We start from the raw sequence: 16528 nt of genomic DNA, 5'->3' as shown, positions 1-16528 counted from the left end.
ACAAAGAGTACAATCATCTTAGTTATTATCACCAATAATTACAAAGAATGTTGCTGAATGGCCAAAATGCTACAGACCTAAAACAGGTAGGAGTCTTGATACTGAAGGATGAGCCCACAATACTCAGGGGCGGATTAGGGGGGGGGGGTTACAGGGGTTCCGGCCCCCCCCAACCCCCCGGCTGTCAAAAAAAATAAAAAAATTAATACTAACTTTAAAAGAAATAATGAGTGGCTGCTGACACCAGTTGATCATGTTTAAAATCAAGGATAAGCCATAAATTGTTCATAAAATAGCTAAAACTCTTCAGCTTCTGGGGGGCAAAGCCCCCCAGACCCCCCAACGGGGCCTTGCCCATGTACCCCACAAGGGGTCTACCCCCTGGACCCCAAGTTGTAACACACCACCACCACCCCCTCTGGCTTAACTGCTCCGCCCCTGATACTACTTACAAAGAACCGAGTGATCTCTGTATGTATCATTGATAAAAAATAAAAAAAAGATATTTAAAAAACAATAATGACAAGACTTTCTTACAAGTCTGGACCCGTATGTCCTTGAAAAAATGCTCCAAGTCTGTCAGTCGCTTAAACAAATTTGACCTTTAAAATCATCACTAATAAAAACTGACAACACTTTAAAAAAAAAACACGATTTCAGTGTCATTCATGTGTTGTATTTTGTTATTGAAAGTCTTATCTTGCATTATAAGTCAGCACTTCGGTAGCGATCTTTGTACGTGTAAATGTTTATGTGTTGTTATTTTCACATCAGTTTGGCTCATCTTTTTGGATGGCATACCAGTCCCGAAGGTTTGAACTACTTTCATCTCGTGCTAATATCGGGAATTCGGTGGATATCTTCGTATTTGTCAGTGTTTAATAACAAAGGTCATTGAACAATCTTTATCCTTTCGACTTTTGGCACAAGTGTACCGTCATACAAGTGAATTGCGGCGCAAGGATTTGATAAAAAAAAATATATAAAAAAAACAAGAGTGTTGTGCAGCAACGCATTTCATTCACCAAGCTGGGATGACCGCTTGGCTTGGAATCGAACAGCGGGGTAATGGACACTCAGTCACTGACTCGTCTTCATCAGATAGCAGACGGACATCGGTCAAGGAATCGGCATTTATTTGGCTTTTATTCGGACAGCGCCGACAGATTGTAGGGAACGAGGTTGTGGTGTTTTTGCTTTTTTTATGATACATAAAATGCTTGATTTATGTTTTCTCTGTTCTTTCCTTTTATCTATTTTTTCGGATTTTCGTTCTATTCTCTTGCTTTCTGTTTTGTTTGTTTGGTTATTGTTATTTTAGATAGACAGATTTCTCCAAACCACGTACGATCACTTTCAGCAGCCATAAAAAAGATGCACTATTACATAGCATAAAATGCAAATTTAAAGGAACGAGTCTATGTATAATGGCTTTTTTTTAGGGCACAAAGTGCTGTCTCCGCCATCGTAAAAGACACATTGAATTCTGGCAAAGTGGCCATTACTGACTGTACATTTCTTTCTGCGATGACGACGATGCCTCAAAAGTGTTGGTGTTTGTTTAAGGAGACTTCAGTTGCTACCGCCAGACCGTGCTGACAATGGCTTTCACACCACTTTCACTTTTCGCGAAAAGAGCGACGGGATCACCGGACATTTCAGCGCTTGGTCCTTATGAGACAAAAGGGTGACCAAATCGTGCAATGTGACATTGAAAATCGTGGTGATATAGCTCCTTCTGGCATCCCCGGCACATATGGTATAAGCAACAAATCGAGGTTTTTGAGCGAGAGCAGTGCTTTGACCGGCTGGTTTCGCTGACGTCAGTCAAAGCTGTTTTAGGTTGAGACAGGATTTAGGATTGCAGATAGGGCCAAAAAAAAAAAATATGTGTGGTTACGGTAACATAGCCAAAAAAGATAGGCAATCACTTTTTTTTTTAAACTTTTTTTTCTAATGTGTACAAATTAAACCTACCGGTACTTGACAGGGAAATAAGTGTGCGACTCGGGCGCTTTCGCTTTCATTGCGTTTTTTGCACTCGGTTTTTTTTATTTATTTTTTTGACAAATGTAATAAAAAGTTATAGGATCGGCCCCTAAAAATAGGGTAGGTCGGGTTACCGTAACCACACCTATTTTTTTTTTAGGCCTAGTCGTGTCTCCGTCTGACGTAAGCATGCAGTAATTAATGCTGCGCAATTAAAGCTTTGAAGTTAACTGAAGCAGCGGTCGGTAAAACTGGGGGCTTCGCTTGATCGGTCATAAAGATGAAAATGCTATTTGCATTTCTGTTGACTTCTGTGTCACAAATGACGTTAGTTACGTCACGCTGACGTCGCAGTTTTGTAGGGTCAGTTCCTGTGTTGATTTTAAACGGCGGCTAAAGGCAAATGAGACTGTTTTGATGCAATTTTCCCCAGATCGTGTTGATTGTGTGTGTGTGTGTGTGTGTGTGTGTGTGCTGTGTGTGCGGTGTGTGCGTAGGTGTGTGCGTCTGTCTGTCTGTTTGTGTTGGCCTAGGACATGCCTGTACATTCCTGGAATGTGAATGCGTGTCTCTGTGTGTCCGTGCGTGCGTTCAAATCACTGCAATGTGAAAACGGCACAACTCAGCCTTTCACGGAAGAAATGCACGATGGAGGCATGTGTGCGGCCCCATGTGTGTGCACCTCACGTCAGTAAGATGGCTTCTTACTGTTTTTACTTCGTGTCCTTTGGGGAATGCTAATGGCACTGTAAAAGGCAAAAACACGGCCAACCTCTTTGGCGTTTGTAACCATAATTCTTCTGGCTTTCTTTCTTTCTGCCTCTTTTATATGCCTGGCAACGAATTGTATCGTGGAGACAATGCTCTCTCTCTCTCTCTCTCTCTCTCTCTCTCTCTCTCTCTCTCTCTCTCTCTCTCTCTCTCTCTCTCTCTCTCTTAGGTCTGTTGAACGTGTATTATTTATGGTCATGAGATATGATGTTCTGGAAAATAATTTGTGTTTTGACATTTGCTATCAGAATAAAGTGCGTTAGGTTTGCGCGTTGTTGTTGTTTTGTGTTATTTTTTTTCCCAGTGAATTTAGTGTTCTTGATGTCCTGTTTGCAACCAGGCCACTAAAATATATATTCTATCATTTTGTTTACCTTTCAACATTTCTCTTCGCAGATTTGCAACTTTGATTAAAGCTCTGCCTGTGTACAGCTAATCACACCTTTCCACAGTAACAGCTTTATCTCAAGTTTTGTGTTTGCCATTCTGTTGAATTCCGTCATAGCTTTTGTTTTACTTTTGTTTCTTCTTCTGTCCTCTTTTTTTCTTGTTGTTGTTCCCTTTGCAATTTAAAGCCTACTTTAAGGCTTGAAAGGTCAGTTTGTTATTCTTCTGTTCCCTCCACTTAGTTCTGAATGGTGATTTGAATGTTTCATTATTTTTTTTCTCTCTCGCGGCATTATTATAACATTTTTTAGGCACACATTCTTTGTTTCTTTGTTCATTTCGTTGTTGAAAGAATGCCGACTATTGTTGTTGACCATTCTGACGAAATTAAAGGTTAGGGCATGTGATGAAATTAAATGTGTTAGTCGCAGCTCCTTGTTCTTAATAAACTGTAACGCTTTGTCTGTCAGAGGTTTGTATCAACATTCAAGATATGTCTTGATGCAAAGGAATGGAGTGGTACTTTTAAAGTAGAACGATAAATGTTACTGTTCGAGTTTGCTGCTTGATAATTGATTATAGCTATAATTCAGTTTTGGTTTGGTTTCGTTTGACCGTTTAGTTTGTTTTGTTGTTTGTTATTTTTATTTTTATTTTGCTTATCTTTAAGAGCTACGTTTTTCATTAACACAAACGTACTGTGTTCCAGAAGAAAAATATCAGTTTCTGCTCAGGTATGAGATATATGCCAGAAGTTAAACTGCAGCGGCATATCAAATACCAGCAACAAAAGCGAAAATAGCAAAGATCACAGCGATATTTGCTATTTTCATGTTTGGTGCAGCCCAGTGTTACACAAGTTGCTGGCACCCATCCGCTGAGGAGTGTTTAGCTGTACACAATTTTGCAACGAATTGCCTTTCACGCCTTCCCCCAAACAAAATCTTCCACACAAACAAAATGATGTGCTCTCTTCAGTGCAACCAAGGTGCCAGGAACATAACCACAGGTGCCAAGAACACAACCACATGTGCCAAGTACATTTACAGCAGCTTCATTTGCAAACATCCTTACTTTCTAATTTATGTGCGCTGTAAAACATAAGGGATGTTGCGAGGACTTGTTTTTAGAAAGCTTTGCCAAAATGTTTGCTAAAAGTTTCCGAAGTTTTTCACACACCTTGGCGTTACTGATACATGCTTTCCCTGTCTGTATTTCAGAAATTGAAGACGTGACAAACGCAGTCCTGTTCCTGCTGAGTGACCAGGCTGCCATGGTCAACGGTACCACGCTTGTCGTTGATGGCGGTCTGCTCTGCAACTAACTGGTGCCAGGGAGATAAAAGATGGTTTATTCAAGTCAAAAATTGTAGCAAGATTTTTATTTTATTTTATTTTTCTATTTTTTTAAGGGGGCTCTTCTTTGTGCTTTGCGCTGACCAAACCTGCGTCATGTTGCATGATATTATAAAAAAGATTATATTTCTTTGCCGCAAGTTCTACTATAGTTGTAAGTGCTGTACAATACTGAATAAAAATTAATTTGGACGTGTCCCAGTTTTTGAAAACTACCTCTCAAAACAGATAACTTTGAATGATTTTGCTTGTCTCAGTTTGGCCATGGTTACAAATTTCTTCCTTTAATTTACATGGGATGACAGACCAAAGAGAGAGTAAATCTTGTCTATTTCATATTATCATCTCCTCTTGCTAAAGAAAACTGTTTCATGCTTTCCGCATGCACACTGGTGCATTCCATATATAAACAGCAATGGAAACATTACTTCATGAGTCTTTGAAATTATGATAAGCGACTGTCCAGAATCAATGAATTGAGAACTGGTTGAAGTGAATGGATGATTGATGGATTAATTGATTGATTGAAGTGAGTGATCCTGCATGAATATAATACATGAGTGTTTAAAACATTATTTCCAGTATCACAGATGGATAACTGCATCAGTAGTCTGTGTTTCTTGTGAAAGATGATAAAGTATAGTTATATTATCACTCAGTCGCTTATCTTTAGTTTCTCTCCAGTGAGAGTATGATCAGTTTTTATGATTTCAAGCATGTGCCAATTTGGTGCTGAGTGTTTGTATACTTACTTTACACATACATTGTACTTACATTATACATAATTACACACTTTCATAAAACACTACTGACACACACACACACAACTTTAAAAGTAAAAATACAGAAGAATGCTCTTGTTGGCCGACAAAGGTGTTCTGAACGTCTACACAGCTCATCACAAACTGAGGCCAAAAAAAAAAATAGGTCTGTTTACGGTAACCTAGGCCAAAAAAATAGGGTCGGTAGGTCGGGATTGTTTTTTTTTTTTTTTTTTTTTTTTTTTTTCCAAAAAAACCATATTTTTACGTTATTTTGCCAAAAAAACAAGATTTTTTTTTTTTTTTTTCCCCAAATGCCAAAAAAAAGTCTAGGGTCGCGCGAAAAAACTAGGGTCGGTCGGGTTACCGTAAACAGACCTATTTTTTTTTTTGGCCTGATCTGTTCAGTTCACTGATCATGAACAAAATAATATGAATATTCCCATTATGTTACTGATTTTGTTAAAGATATGCCAATGTTTAGCTTGCTGTCGTAAATAAAATTGTTTTATACTGCAGTCTTATTTTTGTCCTTTTTACATTTAGTCCAGTTTTGACTAAATGTTTTAACATAGAGGGGGAATCGAGACGAGGGTCGTGGTGTATGTGTGTCTGTGTGTGTCTGTGTCTGTAACGAATGGTGTATGTGTGTGTGTGTGTGTGTGTGTCTGTGTGTGTGTGTGTAGAGCGATTCAGACTAAACTACTGGACCAATCTTTATGAAATTTGACATGAGAGTTCCTGGGAATGATATCCCCGGACTTTTTTAAAAATTTTTCGATAAATGTCTTTGATGACGTCATATCCGGCTTTTTGTAAAAGTTGAGGCGGCACTGTCTCACCCTCATTTTTCAATCAAATTGATTGAAATTTTGGCAAAGCAATCTTTGACGAAGGCCGGACTTTGGTATTGCATTTCAGCTTGGTGGCTTACAAAATAATTAATGAATTTGGTCATTAAAAATCGGAAACTTTTCATTAAAAAAAATTTTTTTAAACGATCCAAAAACAATTTCATCTTATTCTTCGTCATTTTCTGATTCCAAAAACATATACATATGTTATATTTGGATTACAAACAAGCTCTGAAAATTAAAAATATGAAAATTATGATAAAAATTAATTGTCCGAAATCGATTTAGAAACAATTTCATCTTATTCCTTGTCGGTCCCTGATTCCAAAAACATATAGATATTCTTCTTCTTCTGCGTTCGTGGGCTGAAACTCCCATGTACACTCGTGTTTTTTGCAAGAGTGGAATTTTACGTGTATGACCGTTTTTTACCCCGCCATTTAGGCAGCCATACGCCGTTTTCGGAGGAAGCATGCAGGGTATTTTCGTGTTTCTATAACCCACCGAACTCTGACATGGATTACAAGATCTTTTTCGTGCGCACTTGGTCTTGTGCTTGCGTGTATTACGTACACACGGGGGTGTTCGGACACCGAGGAGAGTCTGCACACAAAGTTGACTCTGAGAAATAAATTTCTCGCCGAACGTGGGGACGAACTCACGCTGACAGCGGCCAACTGGATACAAATCCAGCGCGCTACCGACTGAGCTACATCCCCGCCCCACATATAGATATGATGTTTGGATTAAAAACAAACTCAGTACACTAAAAAGAATAGAGATACATGTACAGAAAAGCGTGTTATCCTACTCAGCGCGACCATTACCGCACTATTCTGGCTTGTCGATTTCACTGCCTTTGCCACGAGTGGTGGACTGACGAAACTACGAGTATGCGGTCTTGGTGAAAAATGCAGTGCGTTCAGTTTCCCTCTGTGAGTTTGACAGCTTGACTAAATGTTATTTCGCCTTACGCATCTTGTTTTATCTGTGCTTTTAGAACAGTGAAGTACTTGGTAAACACACACACACACACACACACACACACACACACTCACACACACACACACTCACACACACTCACACACACTCACACACTCACACACAACACACTCACACACACACACACACACACACACACACACACATACATACACACACACACACACACACACACACACACACACACACACGCTTTCTCTCCCTCTTTCTCTCACATAGAGACACAATTTTACATCATCCTTCAACCTAATAGGTACATAATACCAGAAGCCTTATATTCAATGTCTCAACAACTTTATTGTGGTTCTGTCCAGACAGTAATATGACCAAGAACATGACTTTCATAAGCACACCTTTCTATCACTTTTTACTCATACAAGCATCCTTCTAGCTGTTATACAAGGTGTGCAGATCACCATGAATATGCAAAATGCATAACGGCCATGATACCTAATTACAAACAAACAACAAAAATAAAACAGCATCAAGCCACTCACTTGTCTTGATTTACACGGAAAATATCACTGTTTTCTTAAAAGGATCACAGCCTCGGTCTTCGGTAACTGACGCATACGTTTTTGATCTGACGCACTGGTCTGACCCCTGTTTGGTCGACCGTCCAATAGTTTTGTCATGAAAGAGATCTTCTGACAGAAGAATGTTTTGGTAGCCAGGAGATTTTACGTATGCATATTTTCAATCCAGGTCTATCTGACCTATTGTCCTCTGAGTCTGAGAACAAAACTGTCATAGTTTTCCACCATGGCATTGCACAACATTTATGTCACTCGCACCTGAAAACCAAGAGAGGCGAAAATAGGAGTATCGTCAACTCTCAGCACTGATTAATGCTAGAATGTCTGGAACACTTGAATAACACTCCAGGCCTCTTATGGTCTGAAACAGGAAAGTCGGACATCAAAATCAATAAGTAAATGTTATGAACAGCGACATAATGCAGGGTTAAAACATACATAAGAACATTGCAACATCTGTTTCCATGCATTTGTGTATCGTGCACATGTTGGTCTGCGTGTAGGCCTCCATGTGAGTGATCAAGTAAAGTAGACACCCCCCCTCCCCCCACCCCTCCCTTTTTTTTAAGGTTATCTATTTGTAATGCTGTAAATTGCCCCCCCCCCCCCCCCCCCCATTTTAAGACTCCCTCCTTTTAAGACCTGATTTTCTCAGATTTTTGGAGGTCTTAAAAGGGGGGTTCCACTGTATGTTTGGCAAAGGGTGTGTGTGTGTGTGTGTGTGTGTGTGTGTGTGTGTGTGTGTGTGTGTGTGTGTGTACGAGTGTGTGCAGGCATGTTCATATACGTTTCCTTGTTTGAAATATTCTTCACAGTAAATGTCTACTAAAAAATGTCTCCAGGCCTGCTGAAGCATTTCGATAAAATTCTCAACCCTTTTCCTCTATGGAAAAACTTCAATGCAGACTACCAAGTGACCTTGACCACAAACTATTTACTGACCTTGATGGCTTTGTCCTTGATGCGCTGGTCAGTGCCCTTGTGGACAAGCTTGTTCAGCTGCTGGTGGCATGTAGTGACGATAAAGTCCAGGCTCACTGTGTCACTTCTCACCAGAAATGTTTCCAGTAGCAGCATGGCACGCTGAATAATGATAAAAAGAGCATGAAAATTGTAATTTGAGTCGCAAAATCTGTTTGAGGCTCCTTTACTATCGCCTGATTGCTGGTACTCTGCTCTCTGCTGACATACCAGGGCTTGGTACCAAAAGAATACTGTCATAAAAAAATTAAACTAAAACCTCTGTGTGTGTGTATGTGTGTGTGTGTGTGTGTGTGTGTGTGTGTGTGTGAAGAATTTGCAACAGCTATTTTACATTCAATATAAAGAAATGTGACTCAGGAACACCAGCTCAGCGCCTCTTTCTTTATGAAAACGAGTTGCGCCTAACTTCACAGTCATGACCAATATGCTGTCTATTTCACTTCTTTCACTCAGGCTTTCATCAAAATCAAATAACAATGTGCAACATTAAACTTACCACCACAACATAATCATCAGCTGACTGCATCCTATTGTTGATGAACTCTACAATCTTCTCACTGTTGAGGCCTTGGCATCTCTTCTTGAAGACCTTGAGGTTAGAGGGTCTCAACAGAAAGAACTGACTCCTGTCACTCAGCTGTAGGTTTTCTGTGACTATCTGTTCCTCCGCCGACCAGTCGGGGGCTGATACAGCCTCCAATCTGTGACAGACAAGCATACAGGAAGGTCCGTGTGTGCATGCCAGTGCAAAGTAAGTAATGAACGTAAAGCACACACAGACACACAAAGCACACACAGACACACAAAGCACACACAGACACACAAAGCACACACAGACACACAAAGCACACACAGACACACAAAGCACACACAGACACACAAAGCACACACAGACACACAAAGCACACACAGACACACAAAGCACACACAGACACACAAAGCACACACAAAGCACACAGACACAAAGCACACACAAAGCACACACAGACACACAAAGCACACACAAAGCACACAGACACACAAAGCACACAAAGCACACACAGACACACAAAGCCACACAAAGCACACACAGACACACAAAGCACACACAGACACACAAAGCACACAAAGCACACACAGACACACAAAGCCACACAAAGCACACACAGACACACAAAGCACACACAGACACACAAAGCACAAGCCTAACACAATTTGACAAGCAACAGCTCAAATAATAAGAGATGTGTGTCTGTTTAAGAGGTATTATACATTCAAACCATACAGACACGGATTCAATCAGCAAGGAGCACTCGAAGGCATACATCAGAGTTTGTGTTTTCCTAGATGAGTATGAGGTGCAGTATGAAGGATACGGAATGTGTTATAGTCAAAATAGTACCTGATTCGTTGAAAGGTTAAACAGTGTCAGTCAACTTACTAACTTATACATCATCGTCATTTCTGCTGTCATCCAAGTACATGTATTGGTTGATTATTTTTACATAAGTTTGCTTTTGAAACAAAACAAAAATCGGTCCTTCCTCCTCCTCCACCCCACACCTACCCACCTCTCTCTCTCTCTTTCTCTGAGATAATAATTGTTTGTTTGTTTGTTTGTTCATGGGCTGAAACTCCCACGGCTTTTACGTGTATGACCGTTTTTACCCCGCCATTTAGGCAGCCATACGCCGCTTTCGGAGGAAGCATGCTGGGTATTTTCGTGTTTCTATAACCCACCGAACTCTGACATGGATTACAGGATCTTTTTCGTGCGCACTTGGTCTTGTGCTTGCGTGTACACACGGGGGTGTTCGGACACCGAGGAGAGTCTGCACACAAAGTTGACTCTGAGAAATAAATCTCTCGCCGAACGTGGGGACGAACTCACGCTGACAGCGACCAACTGGATACAAATCGAGCTACCGAGCTACATCCCCGCCCTGAGATAATAATGACATTATAACTTTCTTGTACCTGTCTGACTGCTCACTGCTCCCTTCGCTTTGCGTCCCTGACACCTGACCTTGGGGAGCATCAAGGTCATCTTCCCAACCACCCCCAGCACGACCAGGCACATGCTTGGCAACAACTGTGAAATGAAAACAAAATTGTGAACAACTGTTCAATGAAAACCACCATTCGCACAGTCTGCTCGTAACCAACAAATCTTTCTTTCTTTATTTGATGTTTAACGTCGTTTTCAACCACGAAGGTTATATCGCGACGGGGAAAGGGGGGAGATGGGATAGAGCCACTTGTCAATTGTTTCTTGTTCACAAAAGCACTAATCAAAAATTTGCTCCAGGGGCTTGCAACGTAGTACAATGTATTACCTTACTGGGAGAATGCAAGTTTCCAGTACAAAGGACTTAACATTTCTTACATACTGCTTGACTAAAATCTTTACAAACATTGACTATATTCTATACAAGAAACACTTAACAAGGGTAAAAGGAGAAACAGAATCCGTTAGTCGCCTCTTACGACATGCTGGGGAGCATCGGGTAAATTCTTCCCCCTAACCCGCGGGGGGTCACAGCCTGCTCGTAACCAACAAATGCAAAACTTTTACATCATAAAGGAATAAAGCAACTTGATACAATGGAACCTCACCCCACCCCCTTCTCCTTTTGAGACCCCCCATTGACGGGCGCAGTGGCATGGTGGTAAGACGTCGGCCTCCTAATCGGGAGGTCGTGAGTTCGAATCCCGGTCGCTGCCGCCTGGTGGGTGCAGAGTGGAGATTTTTCCGATCTCCCAGGTCAACTTATGTGCAGACCTGCTTGTGACTTAACCCCCTTCGTGTGTACACGCAAGCACAAGACCAAGTGCGCACGGAAAAGATCCTGTAATCCATGTCAGAGTTCGGTGGGTTATAGAAACACGAAAATACCCAGCATACCTCCCCCGAAATCGGCGTATGCTGCCTGAATGGCGGGGTAAAAACGGTCATACACGTACAACTCCACTTGTGCTTAAAACATGAGTGAACGTGGGAGTCTAAGCCCATGAACGAAGAAGAAGAAGAGAAGAAGAGACCCCCCATTACAGATCACCCACCTATTCCACCAGATTTTCTGTAAATAATATCTGTAAATTAACCTCCATTGTTTAAATCTCTCCCTTGTGAGACCTGATATTCTCGGATTTGTTTTGGGTCTAACAACAGGGTTCCCACTGTATATCAGTTAGGCCAACAACAACAAAAAATAGTCTGTTTACGGTAACATAGGCCAACAAAATAGGGTCGGTAGGTCGGGATTTTTAAATTTTTTTCCCTCCAAAAAAAACATTTTTAAGTTATTTTGCCAAAAAACAAAGATTTTTTTTTTTCCTCCCCCAAATGCCAAAAAAAAGTCTAGGGTCGCGCGAAAAAATAGGGTCGGTCGGGATACCGTAAACAGATTATTTTTGTTTTGGTGCCTCATCACCAGTCTTGAAAAAAGTGCATGGGGAACATTACTCTAACACCATATTATACACATTTTGCACAGTCATGCTTTACCTTTTTTAGGTGAAACTGCTACATCTTTTTGTTTGTGGGTGCATAACTCAGGCTGGTAAGGTGGTGAAACAGGGGCCACAACTGGTGGCACATAATCCCCTGCAGAGTCCTCGAACTGTGCTAACAAAGCAGCTTGTCGCTGGGCCGATGTTTCACTGAACTGTTCGGCTAGCTTTTCCAGTCCATCCTGAATTGTGTGACCTAGTGATTCTACAAAACACATATAGCAAACAATACATTTTTTTTGCTCCAAGTTTTGATGAACAGTATTCATACCAAGGTCTGCTTATGATGTGTGATTTTTCAGGTCGACTCCAGACTTGGCTGAACCTTTTTTCCCCAATTCAATCTTTAGGAAAAAAAGACAAAACAGAAATTCATCTATAAATAAGTATAATTCTACCCAGTTGTATGTATGTCTGACAATATTTCACTTTCAAAACAACTTTTTTCTATAACTTATGAATAAGGGACTCCAAACACTTTTTTCTTCAATGCAACAGCCTACTTCCCTGGAAAATTCTCTTAAAATGACGCTCACTTTTAGCTGTGGGAGTATTTCCAAAACCTTGGTATTTTCCGCCTCTTGAACCTTCTGAAGGGCCTATACCAACTGCACACAAAAAACAAAAACAAAAAAACAGAATACACCAAGACATCAACAACAGAAGAATAAAATTTAAGACTAGCTGCACAGAATAGTCGAGTGCAGATTTTATTCAAACACTTGCACAGAATGCTGATAAAACATGAAAGGTTACACACACACACACTCACACACACGCACACACATACCACACACTTAATTTAGCCAGAGCAAATACAGGCCAGTGGAAATGTGTAAAAAATACCTGGGGATTCTCTTTTTCTTTCTTTCTTCTTCTTTGTTTAACACCTTGAGCCACAACAAGGAAGTATAGAATCGAGGTCAACCTGACTCACTTACAAGCCTCCTCCCCATCCAAAATAAAGCTAATATCTCCGGTTTGACTATTGTTAGGAACCTAATGTTTTGCACACACCATATGCGTCACAATGCCAAGCTACTCACCAAATTTGAGCTCAATTGACCCCAGAGTACCAGAGATACAAGTCTAATCCTTAGACAGAGAAACAGACAAACAGAGAAACAAACAGACAGAGTGAAACCTATACGCCGCTTTATTACATAAAGGCGGCGTAATGAAACACATCATGGTACTGACCTATGGTCTGTGTTTGCGCAGGGCTGTGAGACTGAGTAGACTGACTGCCAGGCTCCTGATCAACATCAAACACAACCTGACACAGCTCCTGCACAACAAATGTAAAACACATAAAACAAAACATAACATGTTTAAACCAAACAAACGGAACTCTCATACAAACAAATATTCGTTATTTAGCATAATAAGTTGCAAGAAGTGCCTCTTTCCTCATGCAACTTCTCCTCACACAAACATGCACACACAAAAACACACTAACGTATACCCAAGCACACCCATACACACACAAACACATACCAGTCAGACAAAGTTTGTTTAACTTTATGTTTATGTCCAATGTTTATGTCTAAATCTCACATGTGTTGTTTTCTTCAAGGGGGAGGGGACGTACATTTTCTACTTAGCATTCCATCAGTTAAAAAACTTGTCTCCCTTCCTTGTTTTTCCTATTGTTTTTGTTTTACTGTTAGCTTTTTTACAGAACTTTCCAAAATGTAATATCAGAAACCAAATGTATCAACTTAAGGGAGAGATATGAATTAACAAGAGGCGAAGCCATCAAGGCTCACGTAAGAAATCAACAAACAGTAACACAAACTCAATCACTCCGTCACATACACACACACACACACACACACACACACACACACACACACACACACACACACACACACACACACACACACAGAAAGAGCATAGGTGAAACTGTGCAAGAAAGCGAGACACTAGATCTAGATCTGTCTGTCTGCATGTAGCCTACTTACAGGGAACAGAGTCTCGGCCCGCTCAAAATAATAATGACCGAGACTTTCAGTACTTCCTTCGCGTGACGTCTAACCCTCTTACGTCATAATGTGACGTCAATGTAATGTGACGTCTTCAAATGTTAGAGTTTCTACCACAGACATACACACGCACAAACACACACGCACGCACAGACAGACAAAGTTACTATCGCATAGGCTACACTTACGTGAGCCAAAAACAAGTATCCTTTTCGTATTACGTACTCCATTACACATGTCGTATGCATTTGGAGCTCTTAGTCTTACTTCCCTTTGTTTATCAGATATCCTTTTTGTAACTCCCATGAAAAGAAAAACTGTATCCGTGCACATGTACCTGCAGACTTACAAAAATGCAGAAACAAACCAAACTCAAAACTCTGATTGAAGAACCTACCTTTGCTAGCTTTCGGACAACCAGAAAAGGTAAGTTGCCATGCACAGGATCAGGTGGGCCGCCGAATTCTGAGAAAATAATTAATCCAGCAATAGCATTATATTTACTTCACTCTGATGTTCACAAGTATAAACAATGTATTGGCCTGTTACTGATGCTATAAAGATACAAAGAAATAAACTTCTTCATGCATCCACAAAACAGAGTTGAGCACATTTTCAAGGTAATAATTACTGTGTATATCACCAAACAGAATCCTTGTGAGATGAAAACCTATGCTTACCAATATACAGAAAATAGTATGAGCCTACTAGCTCGCAGTCAGGGATATAAAATCACACATTGATATAATTTTAAACTCTGTTGCTCTGTTTTGGAATAGATACCAAAATGAACAAATACACTGCATGGCACCTATGAATTAAGACATGCTCAAAGGTAACACTGACAAAATTCAAACCTCTGTTGGAATCTTAATTATCTTGTAATTTCTTCGCCTAGTCTAAGAGTAAGAGATCTAATCATCATACAGAAGAATGTGACCACCTACTTGTTGCTTCCTGAATGCTCTGAGAATTCTGCCTGAGAGCGGTTCTAAAGGCAGGATCCCCATTCTCCACCAAATGTTTTGCAAGCTTCAAAGTCTGAAAAGTAAGAGAAAAATAACAAAATCATGTTGCATAGTACCAGAGTGATAATAGTATAAAAATCACAATATGGGCAAAATATATCAAAAAAGGAATAATAATTACAGACAATTACTAAAGCCAGTTCACTGTGCACATACAAAATGTGTTCTGCTCAATGAAATAAAGGGGCAAAATGGGATAGACTCATAGTAATGTACACTTTCATACAGCTATCACTTTTACTCTACAGTCTTCTTAATACTGTTCACTACAACGATTTAAACCCCAAAAAATCATAAAATATATACCTTATACTTGACATGGCAAGATTTTTTGCCCATTCTTTTCACCAGGAACTCCAGAAGAAACTCACAATGTGCGGGTGACTGGTAACTGATATCTGCAAGAAAGAATATTGGTAATTAACCCTCAAAAAGAGCCATGCCGACATCACTAGTCTTGTAAAAAACAACACTAATTATGATCAAACCAAAAAACACACTTTTCAGTGATTGTAATTTTTTTATTCCCATTTTTTCACCAAATGCTTTGCTGTAATAATAATTGTACACTGTAAAGCCAATGATTTAAAGTCATACCGAACAGCGATCCAGCATTAACTTTCCTTTGAAGCTTAGTGAAGCAAACAGAACCCTAAGGTGATTGCTTTACAGAGTAAAAATTTCAATCAAAGATAATGTGACTGATATGACGATGCTTTGCTTGCATACCCTAGTTGGTACAAAATATGCGGTGGGTGCATTGATGTTAAACAGGTGCCATACCACTGATTTCCTTGTATAAATAGCCAGGTATTGGTGAATCATCATCAGATGTTCCCTTCATGAGTACTCCAACCTGAAAATTAAAGTAAAGAAATTAAAAAATAAAATAATTTGACATCCTTCAAATTTGTCCTTTGAGTTTGACTTGAAAGCCAGAATACAATGTGTATTCAGGACCTTCTCCTTTCTTCCACGACGGGTTGTTAGAATATATTCTACTATTAACTATTTATACTGTAGAAAGCACACACACACCTATACACATACACACACTATCCCCCTCCGCACACACACACACACACACACACACACAGTGACACACAATTTTGACTTTTTCCCATCTCTATCTAAGTACTCTTTTCTCCTTTTTCGTTGAGGGCTGGATGTGTGATTCTGTGAATCTGTTCTTGGTACCACTCTTTCTCTTTCCTCACCAAATCTTCAACTTCATTCATTCAGCTTATTCTTTGTATACTCTTTCTATTCAAATACTCACCTTTCCTGCAAAGACAAGCTGGTCAGCTGTGAAATTCAATGTTTCTACTGCCATTTTGTTTACTTCTCCCTTCTGTCAAGGGATATAACTCTCCAATTATTTGTC

The 16528-nt window shown here is 40.0% G+C and overlaps 2 protein-coding genes across 2 annotated transcripts in view; one reads left to right on the top strand and one right to left on the bottom strand.

The window, feature by feature from the left end:
* The window catches only part of LOC138958442 (L-xylulose reductase-like), an 87753-nt gene extending 81972 nt beyond the window's left edge, over nt 1-5781 (top strand). The window contains exon 7 of the mRNA XM_070329594.1: nt 4368-5781. Within this exon, the coding sequence (XP_070185695.1) occupies nt 4368-4471 (104 nt within the window). The 3' untranslated portion in view covers nt 4472-5781. The remainder of the gene's footprint in view (nt 1-4367) is intronic.
* A 1622-nt stretch (nt 5782-7403) lies between these two features.
* On the bottom strand, nt 7404-16527 carry LOC138958436 (AP-4 complex accessory subunit Tepsin-like). Its single transcript, XM_070329589.1, has 12 exons — nt 16424-16527; nt 15928-16000; nt 15451-15542; nt 15064-15157; nt 14514-14581; nt 13332-13419; nt 12668-12739; nt 12127-12336; nt 10596-10710; nt 9136-9340; nt 8598-8738; nt 7404-8016 (listed from the first exon to the last, which is right to left on the bottom strand). The coding sequence occupies exons 1-12, from the start codon at nt 16475-16477 to the stop codon at nt 7948-7950; spliced, it is 1281 nt and encodes a 426-aa protein (XP_070185690.1). The 5' UTR covers nt 16478-16527; the 3' UTR covers nt 7404-7947.
* Between the last annotated feature and the right edge of the window lies 1 nt (nt 16528).

The sequence above is a fragment of the Littorina saxatilis genome, linkage group LG2, assembly GCF_037325665.1.
Source record: "Littorina saxatilis isolate snail1 linkage group LG2, US_GU_Lsax_2.0, whole genome shotgun sequence".
Taxonomy (NCBI): Eukaryota; Metazoa; Mollusca; class Gastropoda; order Littorinimorpha; family Littorinidae; genus Littorina; species Littorina saxatilis.
The sequence above is the reverse complement of the archived record's forward strand: the minus strand, read 5'-3'. Positions and strand labels throughout refer to the sequence as shown.